The sequence below is a fragment of the Akebia trifoliata genome, chromosome 5 (genome assembly GCF_017979445.1).
Source record: "Akebia trifoliata isolate Shusen 1 chromosome 5, ASM1797944v1, whole genome shotgun sequence".
NCBI lineage: Eukaryota > Viridiplantae > Streptophyta > Magnoliopsida > Ranunculales > Lardizabalaceae > Akebia > Akebia trifoliata.
In genome coordinates this window covers 2,200,100-2,221,311 of record NC_141379.1, presented here as the reverse complement: position 1 = coordinate 2,221,311, position 21,212 = coordinate 2,200,100, and the positions used below count along the sequence as shown (strand labels likewise).

The 21,212-nt window shown below is 36.1% G+C and overlaps 3 protein-coding genes across 5 annotated transcripts; 1 reads left to right on the top strand and 2 right to left on the bottom strand.

The window, feature by feature from the left end:
• Positions 1-1,530: 1,530 nt before the first annotated feature.
• On the top strand, positions 1,531-11,199 carry LOC147400934 (lysine-specific demethylase REF6-like). The gene is given in 8 exon segments (XM_086441995.1): positions 1,531-2,590; positions 5,731-5,809; positions 5,927-5,994; positions 6,941-7,091; positions 7,930-8,648; positions 8,822-9,514; positions 9,639-9,949; positions 9,951-11,199. Coding segments are annotated over 8 exon segments (3,864 nt in total). The 5' UTR covers positions 1,531-1,737; the 3' UTR covers positions 10,941-11,199.
• Positions 11,200-12,216: 1,017 nt separating this feature from the next.
• On the bottom strand, positions 12,217-15,350 carry LOC147400933 (protein NOI4-like). Its single transcript, XM_086441999.1, has 3 exons — positions 15,194-15,350; positions 12,635-12,829; positions 12,217-12,520 (listed from the first exon to the last, which is right to left on the bottom strand). The coding sequence occupies exons 1-3, from the start codon at positions 15,200-15,202 to the stop codon at positions 12,497-12,499; spliced, it is 228 nt and encodes a 75-aa protein (XP_086298125.1). The 5' UTR covers positions 15,203-15,350; the 3' UTR covers positions 12,217-12,496.
• A 519-nt stretch (positions 15,351-15,869) lies between these two features.
• LOC147400932 (CAAX amino terminal protease family protein) lies at positions 15,870-20,145 on the bottom strand. Of its 3 annotated transcripts, none has more exons than XM_086441998.1 (9): positions 19,971-20,145; positions 19,736-19,829; positions 19,285-19,346; positions 18,902-19,201; positions 18,406-18,466; positions 17,740-17,864; positions 16,863-16,925; positions 16,650-16,791; positions 15,870-16,192 (listed from the first exon to the last, which is right to left on the bottom strand). In XM_086441998.1, exons 2-9 carry the CDS (start codon positions 19,806-19,808, stop codon positions 16,125-16,127), a joined length of 894 nt encoding a protein of 297 aa, XP_086298124.1. In that variant the 5' UTR covers positions 19,809-19,829; positions 19,971-20,145; the 3' UTR covers positions 15,870-16,124. The 3 variants fall into 3 exon arrangements, with proteins under 3 accessions (XP_086298124.1, XP_086298122.1, XP_086298123.1); XM_086441996.1 differs by having other exon boundaries at positions 16,650-16,774; positions 19,971-20,141; XM_086441997.1 differs by having other exon boundaries at positions 16,650-16,774; positions 19,736-19,818; positions 19,971-20,141.
• Between the last annotated feature and the right edge of the window lie 1,067 nt (positions 20,146-21,212).

The window sequence follows — 21,212 nt, the reverse complement described above, 5'->3', positions numbered from 1 at the left end:
CCTTCAAACAAGATAATCTGATTTATAGAAAGTGCCTACTAGTAGGGTTGGTTCAATAGTTAGAACATGATTGGCTGAAGATAAGGTTGAACAGATTGGAGTTCATTTATTATAGAAGTTGAAAAGCTTGAAAATGAATGATTTTGGGAAGAACATAATGTATTTTGTTTTTTTCTAAAAATATATAAAATGATAGAATTTTGGATAGAAAATCAAGAGTTTTCTATGAAGGGTTAGTGTTAACTTGAAAACAATGATTTGAAAAAATAAAAAAATAAAAAAAATAAAAATCAATGGTTTTGATTAGAGGTTAGTGAGTGTTATTTATGTATTTTCCACTAGTTTATTAAGAAGAATAAAGTTAGGGAGTTATTTCATCCGTCTATTAAGAAGAGCAATGTGGACTTTGTCTAAATCATTTTTTTTTTAAAACTTCCAATTAGAGATTTAATAAGATTGTTTTCTTCATCCAACATAGGGGTTTATCAAGATTTTTTTATTTTTTATTCCTTTATGAAACTTTCAACTTAGGAGATTTATTTAGTTTTTTTTTTTTTTTTGTTTTCTTTTGAGAAATTTCTTAATTAGAGTGTCTTTATGAGAAAATTTTCATCATTGGAGACTCTTCAATGGGACCTACAAAAGAGATTTTTATTTTTAAGGGACTTATTTGAAGGGAGGCCTTAGGCAATGACCTAACTTGCTTTATGATTTGGTCCTACTTACTATCCTAATTGGTAAAGTTCTTGGGTGATGATACCATAAAAATAGGTTCATTAATAATAAAAAAATATTTTGTAATTATTTATTAATATATTTATTTTCAAATAATTATATTTATTTTGATTATAAAATAAGTTGGATTAAAACATGCTTAGTCGCAAGATCACATTTATATTTAATTAAAAAATATCAATTATTTAGAATTAATTATTTTTATCAAAAACAAAATAAAAAAAATTAATTTTTTTGATTGATGATAATCTATATTTAAAATATTTGATAAGTCATATTGAATCTCAAATGAGTTACTGTCAGGACGATTCACATTAAAAATCCAAGTCAACCACGAAAGATGCTGAGTGTTTTTTAACGATCATGATAAATGTACATATTAAATAATTTTTTTAATTACCAAAATACCCTGGATGAATATTTCAAAGAAATCAAAATAGCAATTTAATCTTTTAAATTTCTTTAAGAGCATTTAACCTTTTTTTGGGTTTTGTTTTGTTCATAACTTCATATTTCAAATTTATTTTTTAATGTTTATTATTTAAAGTATTTTTAATTAGTATCTATGGATCCTACCATATAATCCGAAAGATTATTTCAACCAACGAACAAAAATAGGAGAAAAATTGTTGAAGATTCTTTTCCTAAGATTTCATCGTTCAACAATCCAAATCTAGTAAATAAAATAGAAAGATTTTTATCCATCCAATGGCAAAATTGCAATTAACTTAAAAAACAGTGTCATTTCCCAAACCTCTGTCTAAATCAGAATAAAACCACACTACAACTGCAACTGCAACTTGCCCTTATTTTGTGCATTTCTACTCTCTCCCCTGTTTAGTAGAGAAGCAGAGGAGACAGAGTAGAAGAACAAGAGGAGACCAGAGAATCGCCAAGAGAAACCCTAACCAATTTCTTCCATGATTCTCTTCCCATTTTACTATTTTAATGGTCTGAGAGACCCTAAATGAAGAATCTGAATCTCCATTGTTTCCTCCATTAATGGCATCAGCAACAGCTTCAGTAGTACCAGCAGAGCCACCTACAGAGATCCCTCAATGGCTCAAAACCCTACCTTTAGCTCCAGAATACCACCCAACCCTAGCAGAATTCCAAGACCCAATCTCTTACATTCTCAAGATCGAGAAAGAAGCTTCGAAGTATGGAATCTGCAAGATCATCCCTCCAGTACCACCGCCACCGAAGAAAACCGCAATCGCCAACCTCAACCGTTCCTTAATCGCTAGAAACCATAAATCTTTACCCACATTCACCACCCGACATCAACAGATCGGGTTCTGTCCTCGGAAGTCTCGGCCAGTTCAGAAACCAGTATGGGAGAGCGGTGAAATCTACACTCTTCAGCAATTTGAGTCCAAAGCGAAGCAATTTGAGAAGAATTATTTGAAGAAAAGTGGAAAGAAGGGATTTTCTGCTCTGGAAATCGAAACCCTCTTCTGGAAGGCCAGTGTGGATAAACCCTTTACGGTGGAGTATGCAAATGACATGGGTGGGTCGGCTTTTGTGCCGATTAATTCAAAGAAATTGCGAGAAGCAGGGGAGACCGCAGTGACGGTCGGGGAGACAGCATGGAATATGAGAGGGGTTTCGAGGGAGAAAGGGTCATTGTTGAGGTTTATGAAGGAGGACATATCGGGTGTAACTTCGCCAATGGTTTATATAGCAATGCTGTTCAGTTGGTTTGCTTGGCATGTTGAAGATCACGAGTTGCATAGCTTGAATTACATGCATATGGGGGCAGGGAAGACTTGGTATGGAGTGCCTAGAGATGCTGCGGTTGCATTTGAGGAGGTAGTTATGGAGAATGGGTATGGAGGAGAGTTCAATCATCTTGGTGAGTTCATTCATTATTGCCTGAAACATAATTAAAAAGATAAGATTTCCCCTGTTTTTGTTGTAGATGTTTTCTTTTTTTGTTGGTGGCATTGCATTTTTTGATATTGTTTTTGAATAATTATTGCATTTTTTCTCTTTGCTATTTTCTTAAATTGGATTGGGGAATTCTCTCTATGTGTGCATTGTACCCCTTTTATGTTCATGCATTTGTCTCTTGTGGGTATTGAAATTTGCGTGATTAAGTGGTTATCAATCAAATGAAGGAAAAGCTAGACACTAATGTGAATTTGAGACTTTCGATAAGTAGAAACGAAGGACTCTGAAGAAGATACTCTGATCCTTTAGATTCCCTAGACCAGTTTTCCAATGATACCATTATATCATGTATCTTTTCTCCTTCAATGGAGTTTCAATTGAGAATATCATTGATTTATTTTGGTGGGGGGGACACGCAAAGTTGTAAACAATGGTGGATGCCCTGTTTTGGGAGTTGGGTGACTGCCTCCTTTGTGATATTGGAAGCAGGCTTTGATGTAGACAGCTTTCTCTGTTTGTTTCTTATTAGAAAAACTTGTCCTCAGCATTCTTTGAAGAATCAACTTTTTGGGCTACATCATTCATGTAAAACCTACCCTTTCTTATTGATGGATGCTCTTGATGTTCTTTTTAATGTCGAAACAATGTTGATTCTGAGGTGTGGTAGGGTTTGTGGTTTTACATGTTGATGGGAAGGTATGTGTAATATTAAAGGAAAGATGAAGAGATGAGATTATTTGTTACAGGTTGGTCAGTGGATTCTTATCACTGAAGTAGTTGTGAACGCTTGCTAAGGAAGAAGTTCTATGCAAAGGGATTGAATATATGGTCTGTAGAGGCATGGTTGGGATGTAAGGACCCTTTTAGGAGTAAAGGGGTTGAGATATCTGATATTGGAGATGGTGGAGAAGTTCACGAGACAATTAAGTTTAGGGATTGTGGTGATAGTATGATTAGGGTGGATTTTTGATGTAAGGATGTGTTCCTCGTGGATAGGTGTCATTGAGTGAGATCCAACCTTGTAATGCCAACTCTACACTTACTATACTAAGGATTTAGAATCATAGGAATTAGGAATTATGGATTGATTTTAGATAACCAGGACGTGTTTCCTTTTTCAATGAGAAACTTTGCTATACAAAGGAATAAATATCAACTCTTGCTCATTTGTTTTTCTTCTTCAACAAGACTGTATTGTATTTTGTTTGTCAGTCTTGTCAAAGAGCTCTTTCTAATTAAGGTCTACTTCCTCTGAAAATTATGCTTGACAACTACCTCAGGGGTCTTTGTGAATAATGAAAGAGCATTAGGTTTTAGAGGTAAAGTTGAAGATGGCATTGGTGCAAAAGAATATACCAAGGCCCATTGTTTCTTTACTTTTTGTTTCCAAGAAGTTCCATTTATGTAAAAGGGTATGCTGCCCAAGAGTTGGGAAGTGGTAGTGATTAGTGAAAGTTGGATACCAAGGTAAACATATTTGAGAGATCAGAATCATCTATGGAAGGAGTTGCCAGCTGAATAACATAGTTGACTGCTAATCGAGTTGGATTGCTGTTTGTGGTCCAAATGGGGAATATGTGTGTGTGTGTGGACAAATGCATCTTGTCTGCAGATTTTGAGTTATAATTAAGATGAGATGCCTGTCAATTTGTATGGGATTCCCCTAAATAGGTTCTTTCAATGGGCAAATGTTGTGGAAAGACACTTCTCATATCAAAGAGGAGTGCCAACCAGTCATGGTGGAGACTGAGGGATATGCTGGCAAGAGCTTCCAGATATCGTAACTTGGCTTTAAGGGTTAATTTTCTGCTTCAAATATGAAAATATTACTCGTAGCTCTGGTGGCAGGTCATTTGATGTGCCTTTCATGTTTTTCCTCCTTATTCTTTATGTTCCTTTTAGTGTGTCCTTTGCTCTCATGTTTTTAGTTTTTGATCAAGCTGTACATCTTATAATGACTGCTAAAGTTGCTATGACATGGTCTTGGTACAGGAAATGTTTCGAGTTTGGGAAGTTTTGAAGGAGTAAAAAATCTTTTTCAATCTAATAGTTTGTTTTTATGACACAAACATGTAGTTTCATTAGCTGTCTTCTTAATAGAGGGATTTCACTAGAGAATAGTTACTTTTGGGGTGACTTGCTATATTTTTCTCATGTGATCTCGTGGTTGTACATGGGCTGTACGATCTAAGGTAGCTTGATGGGAACAATATGACTCTTCGAATGCTGTCATGTGTGTAACTAGTTGGTGGATGTGTAACTACATAGTCTACCAAAGGAACCAAAGTGAACAAGTTTGGTAAAGGGTCTATTACAACCCGGTTCAATAAAGAATGGGATTTTCTTTGGAAAGAAGAATATAAATTAACTCCTTGGTGGATTTTTAATCACTCAATAAGGCTACTAAAGGCAAGAAATAAGTGTGGTAAAGGGTCTATAAGAACCTAAAAAATTAAGCCAGAAAGCCAGTAGCAAGATAGAGAGACATCCAGAGATCTCCAAGGTCAGGTTGGACCAGATTTTCGCTCGTTTGTGAGATAGTTTCCTTCTTCAATCCTCTTTTTTTTTTTCCTTAAGAGAAATCAAACTACATTAGATTATTGTACTTTCTTTTTAATCTTCATCTCTTTTTAACAATGCCTTCTTTTAGTCACTTTTAGAGAGATTCTTTTTTCTGTTATTTATCAAGTTTTTACACAAGAAACATCTTGGGCTTCTCATTGGTTTTATTGGCAAAAAGGGGGTTCTCCCCAGCCTTTAGATTCCAGGAGAGAATTGTATGACGTTTGCTGCTGTTTATGGTTTGTTGAGGTATATGGAAAGAGAGGAGCACGCACATCTTTAATGGAAAGAAGCTTTCAGTTACAAAAGTCATCATAAGCATCTTAGGTTTAATTTTCTTTTGGAGTAAATCGTTTGAAGAATTTATAGGATTCTTCTTTGAGAACTTTCTTTAAATTGTATGTTTTTATTCCTTTTGATTGTTTCTAGGTCACCTACACCTCCTTGTTTGTTCTAGCTCACTTTTTATTGGATAATTGGTGAATTATGTACACATTCTTATGCAATCCAAATTTTGGGATCCCTTGGATTTTGTGGCAGTTACTTTTTATACTCTTGGTGAGAAGAATACGGTCATATCTCCTGAAGTACTTGTTGGTGCTGGAATTCCTTGCTGCAGGTAACGATGTTTTCAAAGCTCAAGTGCGTTTTCTGTTTCCACACAAAATTAGTTTCTTGCTTAGTTTCATGACTATGTTTATATTTTGCTTACGTTATTTATTTATCTCCATATCAGATTGGTGCAAAATGTTGGAGAGTTTGTGGTCACTTTCCCAGGAGCTTATCATTCGGGATTCAGCCATGGTGAGGCATCCTTCAGGAAGATCGTTTTTCAATTAGATAAAAAAAATAACATAAAATATACCATTTGTATGTTAGTTCACTGGATTGATTTGAACATGTTGTTAGGACTTTCTAGATGTGATCCTGATGATTTTCACGCTTCTAAAGGTTCTCTGCTGTATTGGCTAGTTATTGGTGAAAATTTTCTTTTTAGTTGATAATGAGAATGTAGTGTTATATCTGAGTGACAATTATCTGTGTCCTTTTGGTTTGATATTTATTGTCCTGCTTTTCAAGTACGAAGGGCTTATTCTGACCACCAGTCATGTGTCATTAGTGTTTTCTACTTAATAGCAATTTAAGGTTCTTATTTGGAGTGATAAATCTCTTTTATGCTTCATTTAGTGTTTTTTTTTTGTTTTGTTGATATCTTTGTTTGTTCTCTCTTAATTTTTCAATGGTGCAACTTGGGCAGGCCCAAACCAACCTTGAGCCGAGCTTTTTAGAGCTTGGGTTGGGCTCAAGCCTAAAAATGTGAAGCCACATTAAAGTTCGGCTTACACATTGGGCTACTCTGTCTCTCTCACTCTCTTGGGTTGAGTGTTCTAATAACTGGTTGGGCTCGGACTAGCCCTCATGACCTTACCCGCTCAAGTTGCACTATACTTACCAGAAGCTTCAAGGAGCATCTTTATGTTGGAAATTGGAGTGCCATCAAGAAGTATACATTGAATTGTTTTTGACCGGAAGTGGGAATGGTAGAGGCATTCTGGATAGTAGATTCTTGCTATTGGGATGGCATCCCTAGTTTATATATATCCATTCTTTTCTAATTATTACTAATATAAAATGGTGACTTTTTTTGGTTGTATGTAGAACTTTCACTGTTCACCATGATAAAAAAAAAAAAAAAAATTGTTTTTACAGGTTGGAGCTCTTATTTCCTTCATTTTATTTTGCATTGTAGGATTTAATTGTGGTGAGGCGGCAAATATTGCAACCCCTGAATGGTTGAGGGTTGCAAAAGAAGCTGCAATCCGTAGGGCTTCAATCAATCATCCTCCCATGGTGTCTCATTTGCAGTTGCTTTATGCACTTGCGCTAACATTATGTTCAAGGTTCTTCCTCTCTCTCTCTCTCTCTCTCTCATAATAATAGTAATGGATTTTTGTTTAGTTCTTTGCATTTGGGATCTCCTTCAGTATGCCTTCAAGTTATAAGGTTCAATGGTAGTGGAAATGATTGTGGATGCACAGAATTGAAAATAATGCACACAATATGTCTGTTGGAAAAACCAAAGAGCGTTGAGCACAGTGGCCAGGGCATCCCTCCAAAAAGGGAGAGGTCAATCCCCTTCGTTGGCCACCCACATGGATTTTTCCCTACTTACCTGGTATGTGGGGTATTGCATGTACCCGGGAGATTTGGGCGAGATATGGTGCTCTAAGAGGCCAGTTGCTTCGCCCCTGCTAGTCTATATGTAGGAAAGGGGTGAACTGGCATACATCTTTTATTTGTTATATTTCTTTTCCTTTTTTTGTTTTTGTTTTTTGAAACCAAGGTATTCGGGCCTCTTAGAAATCCCTTTACGAGACCGGCAATGTCATACATCTTGTTAACGTGGTTTAAATTTTTTGTTTCATTCAACTTCTTAGTAAGCCGACAAATTGAGACAGTTATTTCCAGTGTATCTTTCACGCATACATTTTTATTTTGTCTCTGCATGTATAGTTTTGGCTCGTACTTTTGTTTTGTTTTGCATAATTATGATAAAATTGGAAGTCAACATGGCTTCAAGCCTCATTCCTGAGTCCCTTGACGGATGAGGATCCAAAGTCAAAAAATAATTGTTGACACATCAACAAGTTTCACACTTTTAAAATAATAAGCTTGAATTTAAGCTAGAGGTAATCTTTTTATCATCTTAATCTGTATCATCTCCATTTCTTTGTGCAGTGTTCCTGAGAGCATTGGTATTGAACCACGCAGCTCCAGACTAAAAGATAAGAAGAAGGGTGAAGGAGAAGCCAGGGTCAAAGAGTTATTTTTGCAGAATGTGATACAAAATAATGAGCTACTTCATGTTCTTTTGGAACGTGGGTCTTCTTGTGTACTTCTTCCACAGAATTCTACAGAAATATCTGAATGTACAAATGGACATGTTGGATCCCAAATTAAGGAAAAACCCAGGTTGTCACTTGGTTTACGCAGCAACAAGGAAGAATTGGAAGCCTCAAGCATTTTACCTTCGGATGATATCATGCTAGACAACAATGTGCAGCTAAGGCATTTGAGTGGTTTTCGTTCAATGAAGGGAAAATATAGTTGTAGGTTCGAAGGAGTTACACTTGCTTCATTATCTGGAAAATTTGACCAATGTGGAAATGATGATTTATGCAAATCTTCTTCATTGACACCGGACGCTGACACCGAAAGAGAAAGTACTCCTAAAGGTGCTGATTGGTTAGACCAGGGACTATTTTCATGTGTCAAGTGTGGGATTCTGAGCTTTGCATGTGTAGCTGTCGTTCAGCCCAAAAAAGCTGCTGCCAGATACTTCATGTCCGCTGATTGCAGCCTCATTAATAATTGGGATGGTGGTTCTAGAGTATCTGATGACAGATATACTTTTGCTAATGAAAATGAAAATGCTTTTGAGCTAAATTATAGTTCAGGTACGATGTGGTTCTTTTTCTTCCCTTTTTTCAAAAAAAAAAAAAAAAAATTCTTATTTTCCAAAACCATTTGAATGCATCACATGGCTTCCATTGTCCCAGGGATACATGATCCACCATTGCCTCCTAATGCAAAGTTTAATATTAAAAATTAACTCTTTTTTTTGACACAGAACGGATGCAGAAGAGTTACCAGGATGGTCTATATGATGTTCCAATCCAATCTGACAGTTACCAAGTTCAAATTCTAGATCAGAGGGTTGATGAACTGGTTCCAGATTCAGATACTGGAGCCCTGAATGACTTTTCCTCTCTTGATCTACTAGCTTTTGCCTACGGAAACTCATCCGACTCTGATGAAGAGCTTATCGAACCTGAGATGCCTTTGAGTTTTAATGAAAGTGATATTGGAGACTGTTCACCATTATCTAATCAGAAATCATCTAGAAGTAAATTTCTTTGCGATGATACAAGTTTGCATTCACATGAGCAATTCCATCAGGATGGTGCAGCTGGGATGATATCTCACTCTTTATCAAGACCAAGTCAACGAAATTTGGATTTCTCTCATGAGAGTGACATGGAGACTTTGTTAGTGGAATCAAATTGTTTAACAGGTTCAAGCAGAGATACTGGTAGGTTGATAACTGGATCTGCTGAAGTCCATCACAGTGAGTTGAAGATGGAAAGGATAGAGTGTGGTGCTGCAGATCACTCGACAATGCATGCTAATTCTTCACTTGCAATTGATTTGTCACTAGAAGATTCTTCTAGAAAGCACATATTTTGTCTCGAGCATGCTGTAGAGGTTGAAAAGCAACTTCGATCAATAGGTGGAGTGCATATTCTGCTTCTCTGTCATCCGGGTGAGTTTTCATAGGACATGTACTAGTAATTTTGTTGAACTCATTCATTACTTGAGAGGATTGTCTTTTAAGGATTCTCTTCTCTTCCATTATTCATGGTTTTTACTGTGACAACACTTTGCAGATTATCCTAAAGTAGAAGCAAAAGCAAAATCATTGGCAGAAGAATTGGGAGTTGATTATCTATGGAAGGATATTGTATTTAGAGAGGCTACGAGAGAGGATCGAGAGAGAATACGATCAGCTCTGGATGATGAGGAAGCCCCACAAGGTACCGGGGACTGGGCTGTAAAACTGGGTATCAATCTCTTTTACAGTGCTAATCTCAGCCGGTCGCCTCTCTACACCAAGCAAATGCCGTATAATTCAATCATATATAAGGCTTTTGGCTGCAGTTCTCCGACTAACTCCCCCATGAAATCTAATGTTTTCCTGGAAGGGTTCCGGTAAGCAGAAGAAAATAGTTGTTGCAGGCAGATGGTGTGGGAAGGTCTGGATGTCAAACCAGGTTCATCGCTGCCTAGCTGAGAGAGAGAAGACCCCAGAAGAAGAACATTCCATAAGTTTCCAGGCTCGAGCGACACCAAATTTGAAGCTTGAGAGGAAACCCGACACAGACTGCAAGATTGAGCAACCCCAGCTTCCAGCAAAGAAACCACGAGGTTTAACTGCCACTATATATAGAAAGCTTGGACAGAAGAGGAAAAAAGCATTCAAGGAGGGGGCAGGCAAGAGATCCAAATGTCCCAAAATGGGCAACTCAATCGAAGCTGCAGAAGTTTCGTCTGAAAATAGTTCCCCTCGACCGTGTGGGAGGATTCTTAGAAGTGGGCAAACGAAATATGAGACCCCACCACTTCATGGCAATAGCATGAAGAACATTATGCAATGTGATTCAGATTTGAAAGACGAGTTTGAAGGTGGACCCAGCACACGTCTTAGAAAGAGAAAATCAAAGCCCGCTGAGGAATTCGAAGTCAAACCAGTGGATGAGAAGCAAGCCAGGAGGAAGAAAGAGAAGAAAGAAAAGAAAGCCGTCGCAAGTAGTAATGACATGAAGGATGAAGAGGCAGAATATCAGTGTGATATGGATGGGTGCATTATGGGGTTCAGCTCAAAGCAAGAACTAGTGTTGCACAAGCGCAACATCTGTTCAGTCAAGGGTTGCGGGAAGAAGTTCTTCTCTCATAAGTATCTGGTGCAGCATAGGCGAGTTCATATCGATGATCGCCCCCTGAAGTGCCCATGGAAGGGTTGCAAGATGACATTCAAGTGGGCATGGGCTAGGACTGAGCACATAAGGGTTCACACAGGTGCCCGGCCTTACGTTTGTCGTGAGCCTGGTTGTGGCCAGACTTTCAGATTTGTGTCTGATTTCAGCCGTCATAAGCGAAAGACAGGCCATTCAGTGAGGGGTAAAGAATAGCTGAAGGGGGAAAAGGGAAGGTGGTTGTAAACTATTGTGGATGATGAAACTGTTGCCCATTGAGAGAAGGTTAGGATTAGGGATTAATTTCATTTTTCCCAAATTAACATTTTGAATCTGTTTTGATTCTGGGCCTTCATTGGGCTCATCCATTAACCCAGAGCAATTGCTTGGATCTGAAACCAACTTTGTTGTCATCTCTAATGAGCATAACTTGGAAAATTATCAATTGGGGCCTATGGGCATATGTCGTCTCTAATCAAGTTCTTCACCTTCTTATCTGCTATTTTTGGAGCCTTTGGCACCTGTGATTCCATATCTGTTGGTCAGGATCATGATTTAGTTGCTTTTTTTTTCCTGCTCAAATCTCTATCATAAAATCCTTTTCCCCATAGATTTCTTAGGTGGGTGCACCTTTTCGGAGCCTATTTACCTTGATGATGCTTTACCTATCCCGAGGTGGACCGACATTTTGTGTTCTGATGATGATGCCACCTATCTAGCTAATTCATTTTTTTCAGAAACCACTAGACTTGAATATGTCCATTGGCGATATGTACTGTCCAATATTTCCAGATGGCGTTTTCCATATCACTAGCATGTCTCGGATAAAAATTTGACGGAATGAATGTTAACGTTACATAGTCGAAAAGAGGAGAGTTCACATCATTGATCGTACTCATTGTGTTTGCATATTGGCTTCGGTTCAGCCCTTCTTCCAGTTCCAAAAGTACAAATTTAGTAACATAATTCACATCAATATTGTGGTGATTACGATCATGACAGCCAAGTGCAGCACTTTGTCATGCATTATTCAAGGATTGATAAACATGGGCACTTGAGAAGGAGTTCAATACTCAACCCAAGGTCAAGCCACCTAAGAAGGAAATCAAGACCTCTCAAGCCAATAGGACAACATACCACCAACCAAGAAGCATGGGATAATAAAAATGACTCATGACCCACAAGTGCCAAGGATGGCATTTATCTATTCTAATTTGAGTGTTGGTATTCCTTGTTTTTCATCGATCAGCAGGTATTCTAAGTCACAATGTTCATAAAAAAAATTCAGCCAAGAGTCGCTTCATGGGAGACGTTGCAGGACACCCCAACATCAAACAAAAACAGAAGGCAAGAAAATCAATTCTGCACAATTTTGTATGTCCATCAACAACAACAAAAAAAAAAAATGCATATTTATTTTTCTAAGTGAATAAAATTAATTCTGAGAACCAGGCAATAATGCCCTCAGAACCATTGCACGATTCTAATCCGGTAACAAACAAGAAGAAAAATGTATATATTTTTTTTTCTTTTACATCCAGTACTTTATCTCTTTCCTCCTAGAATACATGAATAAAAAATGCCTGGAGAACATAAGTGGAGGTAAACAAAGAAGCTAGTAAAAATAAATAAATAGAAACAATGAAAAAAATATAACCAGCAAGCAACCCCTATTCCATCAGTCTGCAAGGAACACATGAAGGGACCTTTGGAATGACTCAAAGAATTTATAACACCATTAGCAAAGTTGATAAAAATTCTGGGCTCCCATATCAACCACAGCAAAACCACTTCCGCTGCATCCAAATTAGGAAAGATCAATTGGGTTCAGAGAGATTTCGTATAAATAGAATACTACGAAATAAACATCCTCATTGGATATATAATAAGATCACACAATCGAGTTGTACCTTTGTGGGGTACTGATAGTTCTCATTTTGTTTATATGCATCATTATTTCTTCGAGGTGACACCACATTCCCAGCATTTGTGTTTGTCTTCTTCTCATCTCTGGCCTTGTTAAATATGACCGTAAATCCTTCAGCTGAAGCGGGATTGTTTACATCCCATTCCCCAAATTTGGGTAATGGACGACCTTTGTCCTGCTGCAAATGGAAAAGGCAACTATAAGCAGGATTTTTCTGATTCGTATAAGCAAAGTCTTACAATGAGTATTAAAAGCCTACTTAATGATCTAATGCAAGAACCGGTGAATATGAAAATAGTTTGCAAACATAGAAAGACATTCTTCAGGAGAGACCAAGACATGGAAACTATCATGAGCAATGCCAAGTTAACCACACCAACGATTCAGTAAGATCCAAACAGCTCTTGCTAAAAGATTCAACTTGGACCAATCCGACATACTCTCCACAGCCTTTTATCAACTGTGTTTCGATACTGGTTTTGAAAAATGAAATGAATAAACCTTCAGACACACCTCTCTCAAGATTTTGTTTTTCTAGAGAAAGATTTTCAATATATCACCCAACAGATAAGCCATAAGCTATGTTAACTGACAACTAATCATTAAGTAGAGAAAGATATTGCCTGCTTTTCTTGATTTTCTTTGTGAGCTTATATTTTGGGGGTTTGCCTTTTTCTTCTTTCAACAGATGATATGGAAAATTTGGAAAGGTGAAAGATGTGGCGACCAAGAGAAATTGTGGTTAGTTCGTGAACTTATGTTTCTTTTATGCAAATTTTTTGGGACATGGTAACAAAGTCGGAGTTCGGGAATAATTCGGCAATAGAAAGCTTTGGAAAAAGTCAGCAAAAGTTGATAAAGTGGGAAAACATAGGATAAATTAAAAAATAAAAATAAAATTTTTTTTAGTATAAAAATGTAAAAAAAAAATGTATTGCATATTTGATAAATGATAAAATAGCACTTAAAATAAAAATAACTGTGATCTTTTCAAAAAAATCATCAATTAAATCACGATTAATCGTGATTTTTTTGAAAAAAACTGTGACTTAATTGGAAACTATTAAAAAAAATCGCGGGTCATTATGTTTAGCCAAGAGAGTTGCGCTTCTTACATGACTTTCTTTCTATGTGATACAGTGATACCTAATTGATGTTTCTATGCATGTATCCTGTGGTGGGATGGCAGCTATCAAAGGTGAAGGGCCATTGCCGGAGAGAAGCAATAGTAATGATAGGGTAAAGAGATGGTGGGGGAAGAAAAAGTTATGAAGTCTTTGCCCTTTTCATATTTTCTTATTAAATTAAATAAAAATGAACTGAACATGAATTTTTTTTTTTTTTTTGGGTAAATGGTACCTGCTTCCCTCCAACCATGTTGTGACAGAGGATATTCAACCAAATTAGGCAAGACAACACCAATTCAAACACAAAAATCTTTCTTTAGACATTGGTGATATAATTAGTACTAATTAAAAAAAGAATAAACAAAAGGAATCAAAATCATAGAGGCTGAACTAGTTTCCACTAAGTTCGATTGCAATGGCCAGGACCACGCCTTTGGAAGTAGAGGTCCTGGGTTCCCACTTGGTGCCACCACCAGAATTTATCCGGGTACACCTGGTAAGTGTGGAAGGGGTGACATGCATGCCCCATGAGATTAGTCGGGTTCTCTAAGAAACCCAGATAGCCAAGGTATCAAAGAAGAAAATTTGATGATGTATAACCATTATATTGGGTAATAAATCTCAAAATGAGGACAATGAAAAACTGAAAACGGAAATGTTGGATGGAACAGTAATTTTGTATAGAACATCTAGTTTATCGTGCAACAAACAAGACAACCAATAGGAAATGAATTACATAGGCGATCGGCGATCCTTGTCTACAAGGAATTAACTTCCTAGGTTTTCTTCTTTTTTCATAAACTTCCTTCACTCATACAGGACAAGATTGTATACAAGAATAATGAACTATGGTAAATATGGGATGAATAATGAATTAGAATTCATGCTCGCTGAAGGAAGATAATGATGATCAAGTGGTGGTTGATATTCCAATTCATCTCAAGGATTCATATATTGTTAAAAAAATTCAATAGCCATCAAACACAACAAAAAAAAACGTCATAAATCCTCAAATATCAGAATTAGCACGCAAAGCAAATCAAATAAATCAATCAAACAAAGACCAACCTACATTAAAAGCATCAGGATCGCTCCAAGAAAACCTAATTCTTCATTTTTTGGACATAAGGATCGATAAATATTCAAAATTTCACTATAATAAAGATTTAAGATCACCAACGCTTAGATAATATCCTCCAATAAGTCAATTTCAACTCTTCTACCTCTAATGAAACAAAACCTACGCATTTGACGAATTTCTCTTCAAGATTAACTATACCCCTCCCTCCGTCCCGCATACAATTTTACCCTACAATTTCCCAATTCATCTCTCCATGTGTGATACAATCCAATCAAATTCAACCATTTAATTCAATATCAGTTCCAATCGAACCAAAATGAGAGAGAGAGCTCACCGACGCCATGAATGGAAGATCGCAGTCTCTAATAATTCCAGAAATCGAAAACCGGACAGAGAGAGAAGATAAAAAGAAATAATGAAAAAAAAAAAACGGAAAAATGAGAGAGATAAAAGCAAGAGAGGGAGAACGAGAACGAGTCCTGAGGGGTGGGCGAGAGAGAGAGAGAGAGATTTATGTAGGTGCAGCCCAAGACACTCGTACACGTCTCTTACACGTATTAAACGGTTTTCTTATAATGAACCAAGTGCGCATTAACATAGCCCACTGACTATTTTTGGGCCCCCCCCCCCCCCACCCAATAAAGAATCAAGCTGATTGGTAGAAATCATGGCTAGATTTGACTACTCTCTTGTACAGAAGTTTAATTGGAGCTTATTACGCACTAGGCGTTAGTTTGGGGAAAACTAATAGCTAATAATAACATTTATAAAAAAATACATACAAACAGTAATTAGCTGTATATGGTTGGGTTCTCTCTCTCTCTCTCTCTCTCTATTCTATAGTGTAGTTGGAGATAGCTATTAATCGTTCTGGTCTTAGCTTGCTGTTTGAGTTGGGTTTGGGTTTGTCTTTCTAGGCTGACTTGGACTTTTAATTAGGAGCAGAGTCTCAAAATTCTCCAATTTTTTTTTTTCTGTAAAATTCTTGAATAAGGTATTAGTCGGGGGAATAACGAATTAATAGGTGATTTATTGATTAGTCTCACAAAACCTCAATTACAGTGTCATGAATCAGGCTCTGTAGACTACATCAAGATGAAAGACAATAAAAAAGTATGTAAATTATATAAACAAATAGATATTAAATCATATAAAGTATATGACACTATATCCAAATTGGAGTATATGGCACTATTTTTCATCTGATGAAGTGGACAGGTAACGCCATAAAATCCCTCCGACAAGGTTGTTCAATGCATGAGAAGTCATTGGCACAATAATGCTCGAGGAAACAATCGTCGCGTAACCATAAGCAAACCCCACAAATGTTGCCCTGAAAACAATTACCACGGTAAAATTAACACAGTACAAAGATACTTCTAGAGCATTTGCAATGGTAGGTGATGTCAATCTCTTTAAAAAATAAATGAAAGGTAATTTTTTTTTATGAGAAGTTATCGAAAAAGAATTTTTTGGAATCTCTCAAGTGTTTCTACCAATCTTTACCCATTTTGGCAAACAGACCAGAAGTAAGTCCATAAATGGAATGTTAAAATCCATCAAATCAAATTAGCTTTTTTTCATTGGCAATCTCTCAGCTGAAGCCCAACAACAATTGAGGTCACTGTGCCTATGTGTGCATTGTCTATCTGCAAATTTACACATTGTAATTGACATCTACAAAACTCAGATCACCCAAGGTACAAGTGAAATTCGCTTTCGGATGTGTTTAAATTACGTTATATTTCGAAAATGCATCTGAAATCTAAACAAGACATGAAGATAATTACCAGACAGCAAAAGAATATCTTCGACCGCTACCCAAGTGCAGAATTCCAAAAATGGTGGCAACCACCACTGCACTCTTCCAATTGAGCCCAAAGAGTGGAAGTAGTGCACCACGGAAAAGGAACTCCTGGGATAACAAACACACTATCGTAACAAAATAATGGCATTTCTGGTTAAAAAAGAGGAATTTTTTAGTGATAGATATTCAGGTTTACCTCACTAATCCCCGGCAGAAATGATACAACCATAAAATCCAAAGGTTGAAGAGAACTGAGGACCTGAAATACAAAAGCAAACCAATTCTTTCGAAACTAAAGATAACCACCAACAAGGGTACTATAAACTGAATAACTTCAGTGCATTTAAGAAAATTGTCATTATAGAAAGAGGATACTCAAATCAAAAGAAGAAGATGTAGTCTTCACCCTTATCATACACATACAATTCTTGTTCGATGGGTCACACCTAACAGATGACCTAGGCAAAATCTTCAGTATCCCTCTTTTAAAAGAGATATCAGCTTCTCTCCTTTTGTTAGAAAGGTTTTTATGTTTTTATATCATTCATGTCTGACTCTTGAATAATTATCATCAATTAAGGATGATAGAATATCTTTATGGAGGAATGATTACTGGTATGATTCTATGCTGGGGAGAAAGCTACAAAGTGGCACTAAGTTAATATATATATATATTTTTATAATTGTAAAGATTTCATTAAATGAGAAAAAAGAAAAGAAGAGGAAACTGAGATAACCCCCCTACAATGGAAAGAAAAGAAAACACACAAAAGCTAAAACAAAAGCAACAACAAGACGAAAACTAAATGTTACAAATATTATACCATCTAAACACAAAGCCCTCGAAGTAGACATTCAAAAAATCCCTGCTCAACTTGGACCATAAGTAGAGAAGGTTTTATGAATATATAGTAAAATACCTCAGATTTCTAAAAGCATTCAAGGTTCTTAAAGATGACATAGTGATAATAAGAACATTGCAATAGTGTAAACTACTAAGTTTACAATAATTCTCTTAACAGGAATTCTTCATCAAAGGAAGAATAATTACAAGTTTGGATGAAAAAGCATACCTGCTGATTTGCTGCTTCACTTGACTCGGCGAAATCAGGCCATGTCTGCAGTAGCAGGTATCGGCATGATGATATAAGTATTACTAGTCCTATGATCAACTCAAGATGCCACATCTCAAAATTGACTGTATGAAAAAGAATCCATTATTCTCATTTAGAATAATGAAAATTTTAGGTGCTCATCAAATTTAAAAAAAAAAAAAATGAAAAAATTGTGTCCAATCAATGAATTCATATAAGCTATTTATAGAAACAATAATCAGTAATAAACTATTGATGGGTAGATAATTATAATATATATGAACAACACTCAAAATTGGATGGGACCTACCATTCATTAGGGCACATCAAGGTGATCTTGGAGATCAACCTGATAAATGTCCCTAAGCATCCAATCTATGACAACTTTTTGGACGGTCAGGTAAAATATGAAAAATATTCGAAGCACATGGATCAGATGGTTGTGTTCTTCCGATTAGGTTCATTTTTTACATAAGAATCTCCTTGGTGGAGCATAGTCGGTCCCAACTCCAAACATTCAGATGTCTGCCAAGTGTTAAGTATAAGGTGGAAGGATGCAGGGAGGGGGGAATGCTTCTATTTGACGAAAACTAAAATAAGATAAACTATGGCATCTGGTAGCCAAGTGAGCGTAGAAATATATACATGATACTTGTGTAGAGCAGTCAAGGACTGGCCATCCTTCTGTAAATGCAAAATGAGATGCCTGCAGGTTACAACCAGGAAAGAAACATTTAGAATATACAGAAGTTGGTGAGTGAAACACAAAACTAACCAAAAATAACAAATATTAGGTAAATTTCTAAAGGGTTGGGTTCCGTTGACTCAAGATATATGACCTGGGAAATGACACAAGATCTTAGCCATGTAAACACAAATCCAACGATACACATAAAATCTCAATCATTGGATTTGTGTTTACTCGGTCAAGATCTTGTGTCATTTCCAGAGTCATATTTATTGAGTCAACGGAACCCAACCCATTTCTAAGTGCTCAATAAAAGAGGAGGAAGTCAATTAAGGCAGAAATGGGTAACTGCAATTGATCGAAAAGGAACTTAACCATATGACAATGTGGCTATCGACTGCCCCATGGAACTAATTCTTAAGAAGACAACATGAAAGTAAAACTAAGAAGCACCTGTCGAGTTACAAAACCCAAAGCAAATATCAACCCGGACGTGATAGTGCAAGCTTGAAGTACATCACTTCTAGAAGGATTATCGATCTTATTCTTTGTAGCCAAGTCATCAACAGATGAAACCTCACCATTATCAGCAATGAAATCATCTCTTGAAGAAGACCCATCAATCAACCCAATGTACTCATCTGAAGAATTGTTATCATTTTGCCTAGTTGTACTTTTCCGGGCTTCTTTATCTTTTCTCAATTTTTTCACAGAATTTCGGCTTGCAAAAGATTTAATATTAGCCCCAAAGCCCTGCAAGAAGAATTGATCTCCTTTTCAATCTGCAAAGTCCGATAAATCACTAAAACAAAAAATGAGAGTTAAAAAAAACTTACATTATGCAGTTTAGTATGCAAAATCTTCCCTGTGCGATAGAGGTGACTACGATTTCTACAACCTAATCAAATGAAGTCACTTTTAAGCCATAATGATAAATTCCATCATGAATAGCAATAAAAATTTAAGATTTTAAAATGGGTCTAATTAGAGTGATTATGGCTACTGGTACATCTTGTGATGAATCCAAGAAAGAAATCAACACTGAAGGAGTTAAGCCATAATGATAAAATGCATCATGAATAACAAATTAACAATAAAAATTTAAGCTTTTAAAAGGGTCTAATTAGAGTGATTATGGCGACAAGTACATCTTGTGAAGAAAGAAATCAAAATCGAAAGAGTTAACAGTGATACAATATGGTTGTTTATAATTAAAATTAACATCAAAATTTGAACTTTAAGATGAATTTTGAACCAAAAAATCTGTAAGTGGCAAGAAAGACTAACCGAGAATGGCGGAATTTCTCCACATTAGGTGGGTTCCAGATGTTCTGCTTGTGATTATAGTGAGGGTTTCCATCCTTGGTGACCTAAACAGCTTCTGGATTAATAAATTTGTGCAATTTTATATCTCAGAAACCCTTATTTTGATTGTGCCAGTTGTTTTTTGAGGGGTTTAGTGCTGAAATTAAAACCCTGAAATATCAGAATAAAAAGGATTAAATGAAATAGAAATTCTTACCTTATTTACTTGTTTTCTTTTTTATTATTTCAATTTAAGGTTTTTTCTTGTTGAGAATTTGAGATTTGAGAAGTAGAGTGCAATGTTCATCCTCATAACACCAGAGCGAATAGCTTCATCTCTGCTCCCCGCCACTGTTTTAGGATTTATTAAGGGTAATTTTGGAATTTTATTAGAAGGGTAATTACGTCAACTTAGTAGTGAAGATGATCTATATTTTGATGAGGGAAGGTTTAAGCTTTTGAGCCTTTCGTTTTGCTCAAGGGAAATGTTATTGACACACCAAGAAACTCTTACTTCTTCTTTCTCCTCCTTGCCTCAGCCGTCGAAATAGGTGGAGGATGAGAGGTGTGTACTTTGACATGGAGTGCCCACAATAATTTTTCGATTTTTAGAGGCACCCTTAAAAATTTGAGGGTCCTTAGAACTTAATGGCGTATAGATATAATTTCCCTTTATTCAATGGATCATCATATTAGAAAAATCCAACATTACAACCCTTAAATTTCATCGTAAAACTCAGGTAAAAAAAAAAAATTTCTTTTGAGCTTGATCCAAGATTTTGAAAATGGAAGGCTACTTGACTTTCACATAACTCTCAAACTTAAAATTAAAATTCATCGGTAAAAGTTAAGTTTTTTTGAATTTTTTTATTTTAAAATTTATAGAATTTTGTTAATAAATTGAATACAGAGATGAAAATACTGAGATAAATTGAGATGGTTTGTTTCATGTACAACAAAAAGCTATTACAACCTCATTAGAAGTACTATTCAAGTGAAGGCGGAAATGAATTCACTATTAATGATAAAGGCTTGGCTTTGAACATAATGAGATGAAAAATCTTTGGGATAATTGTTGTTTCCAAAAGGCCAAATCATGCATGGTTACTAAGCTTGAAGTTTGCAAGGTGTAATGAAAAAAGACGAGGAATCAAGTAATTACCGAATTGTTCATTCTCTTTGTTTGCTTGGGTGAAGTGAAAAGAATCATGGAGGCAAGTCATTTATTTAAGTGAGCAAGAATTGTCAAATATGCTCCATTATTTGAGGTAAGTAAGATGTTTTGATAATTTCTCAACCTTCCAAATTTGAAAAAAAAATAATATTGGTGGCTAGCTTTCACGTGATCTCTGAGGACATGGTAGAAGGTATTGCTCTTTTTGCACTCAATATCGTCATTCTTGGATGAGAATTAATGTCAATAATTACAAGAGTTCCTCGTAAATTTAGCTTGTTGTAG

Excerpts from the sequence above, each read along its gene's own strand:
- LOC147400933 (XM_086441999.1), bottom strand. Across the intron at positions 12,521-12,634 it reads ACTATCAGTACCCCACAAAG|CGGAAGTGGTTTTGCTGTGG; the intron begins GTACAACTCGAT and ends ATTTGGATGCAG.
- LOC147400932 (XM_086441996.1), bottom strand. The coding sequence starts at position 19,808 with ATGGAAACCCTCACTATAATCACAAGCAGAACATCTGGAACCCACCTA. Across the intron at positions 19,347-19,735 it reads GAGAAATTCCGCCATTCTCG|GTTGTAGAAATCGTAGTCAC; the intron begins GTTAGTCTTTCT and ends TCATTTGATTAG. Across the intron at positions 17,865-18,405 it reads CTGCTCTACACAAGTATCAT|TCAATTTTGAGATGTGGCAT; the intron begins GTATATATTTCT and ends TTTTTCATACAG.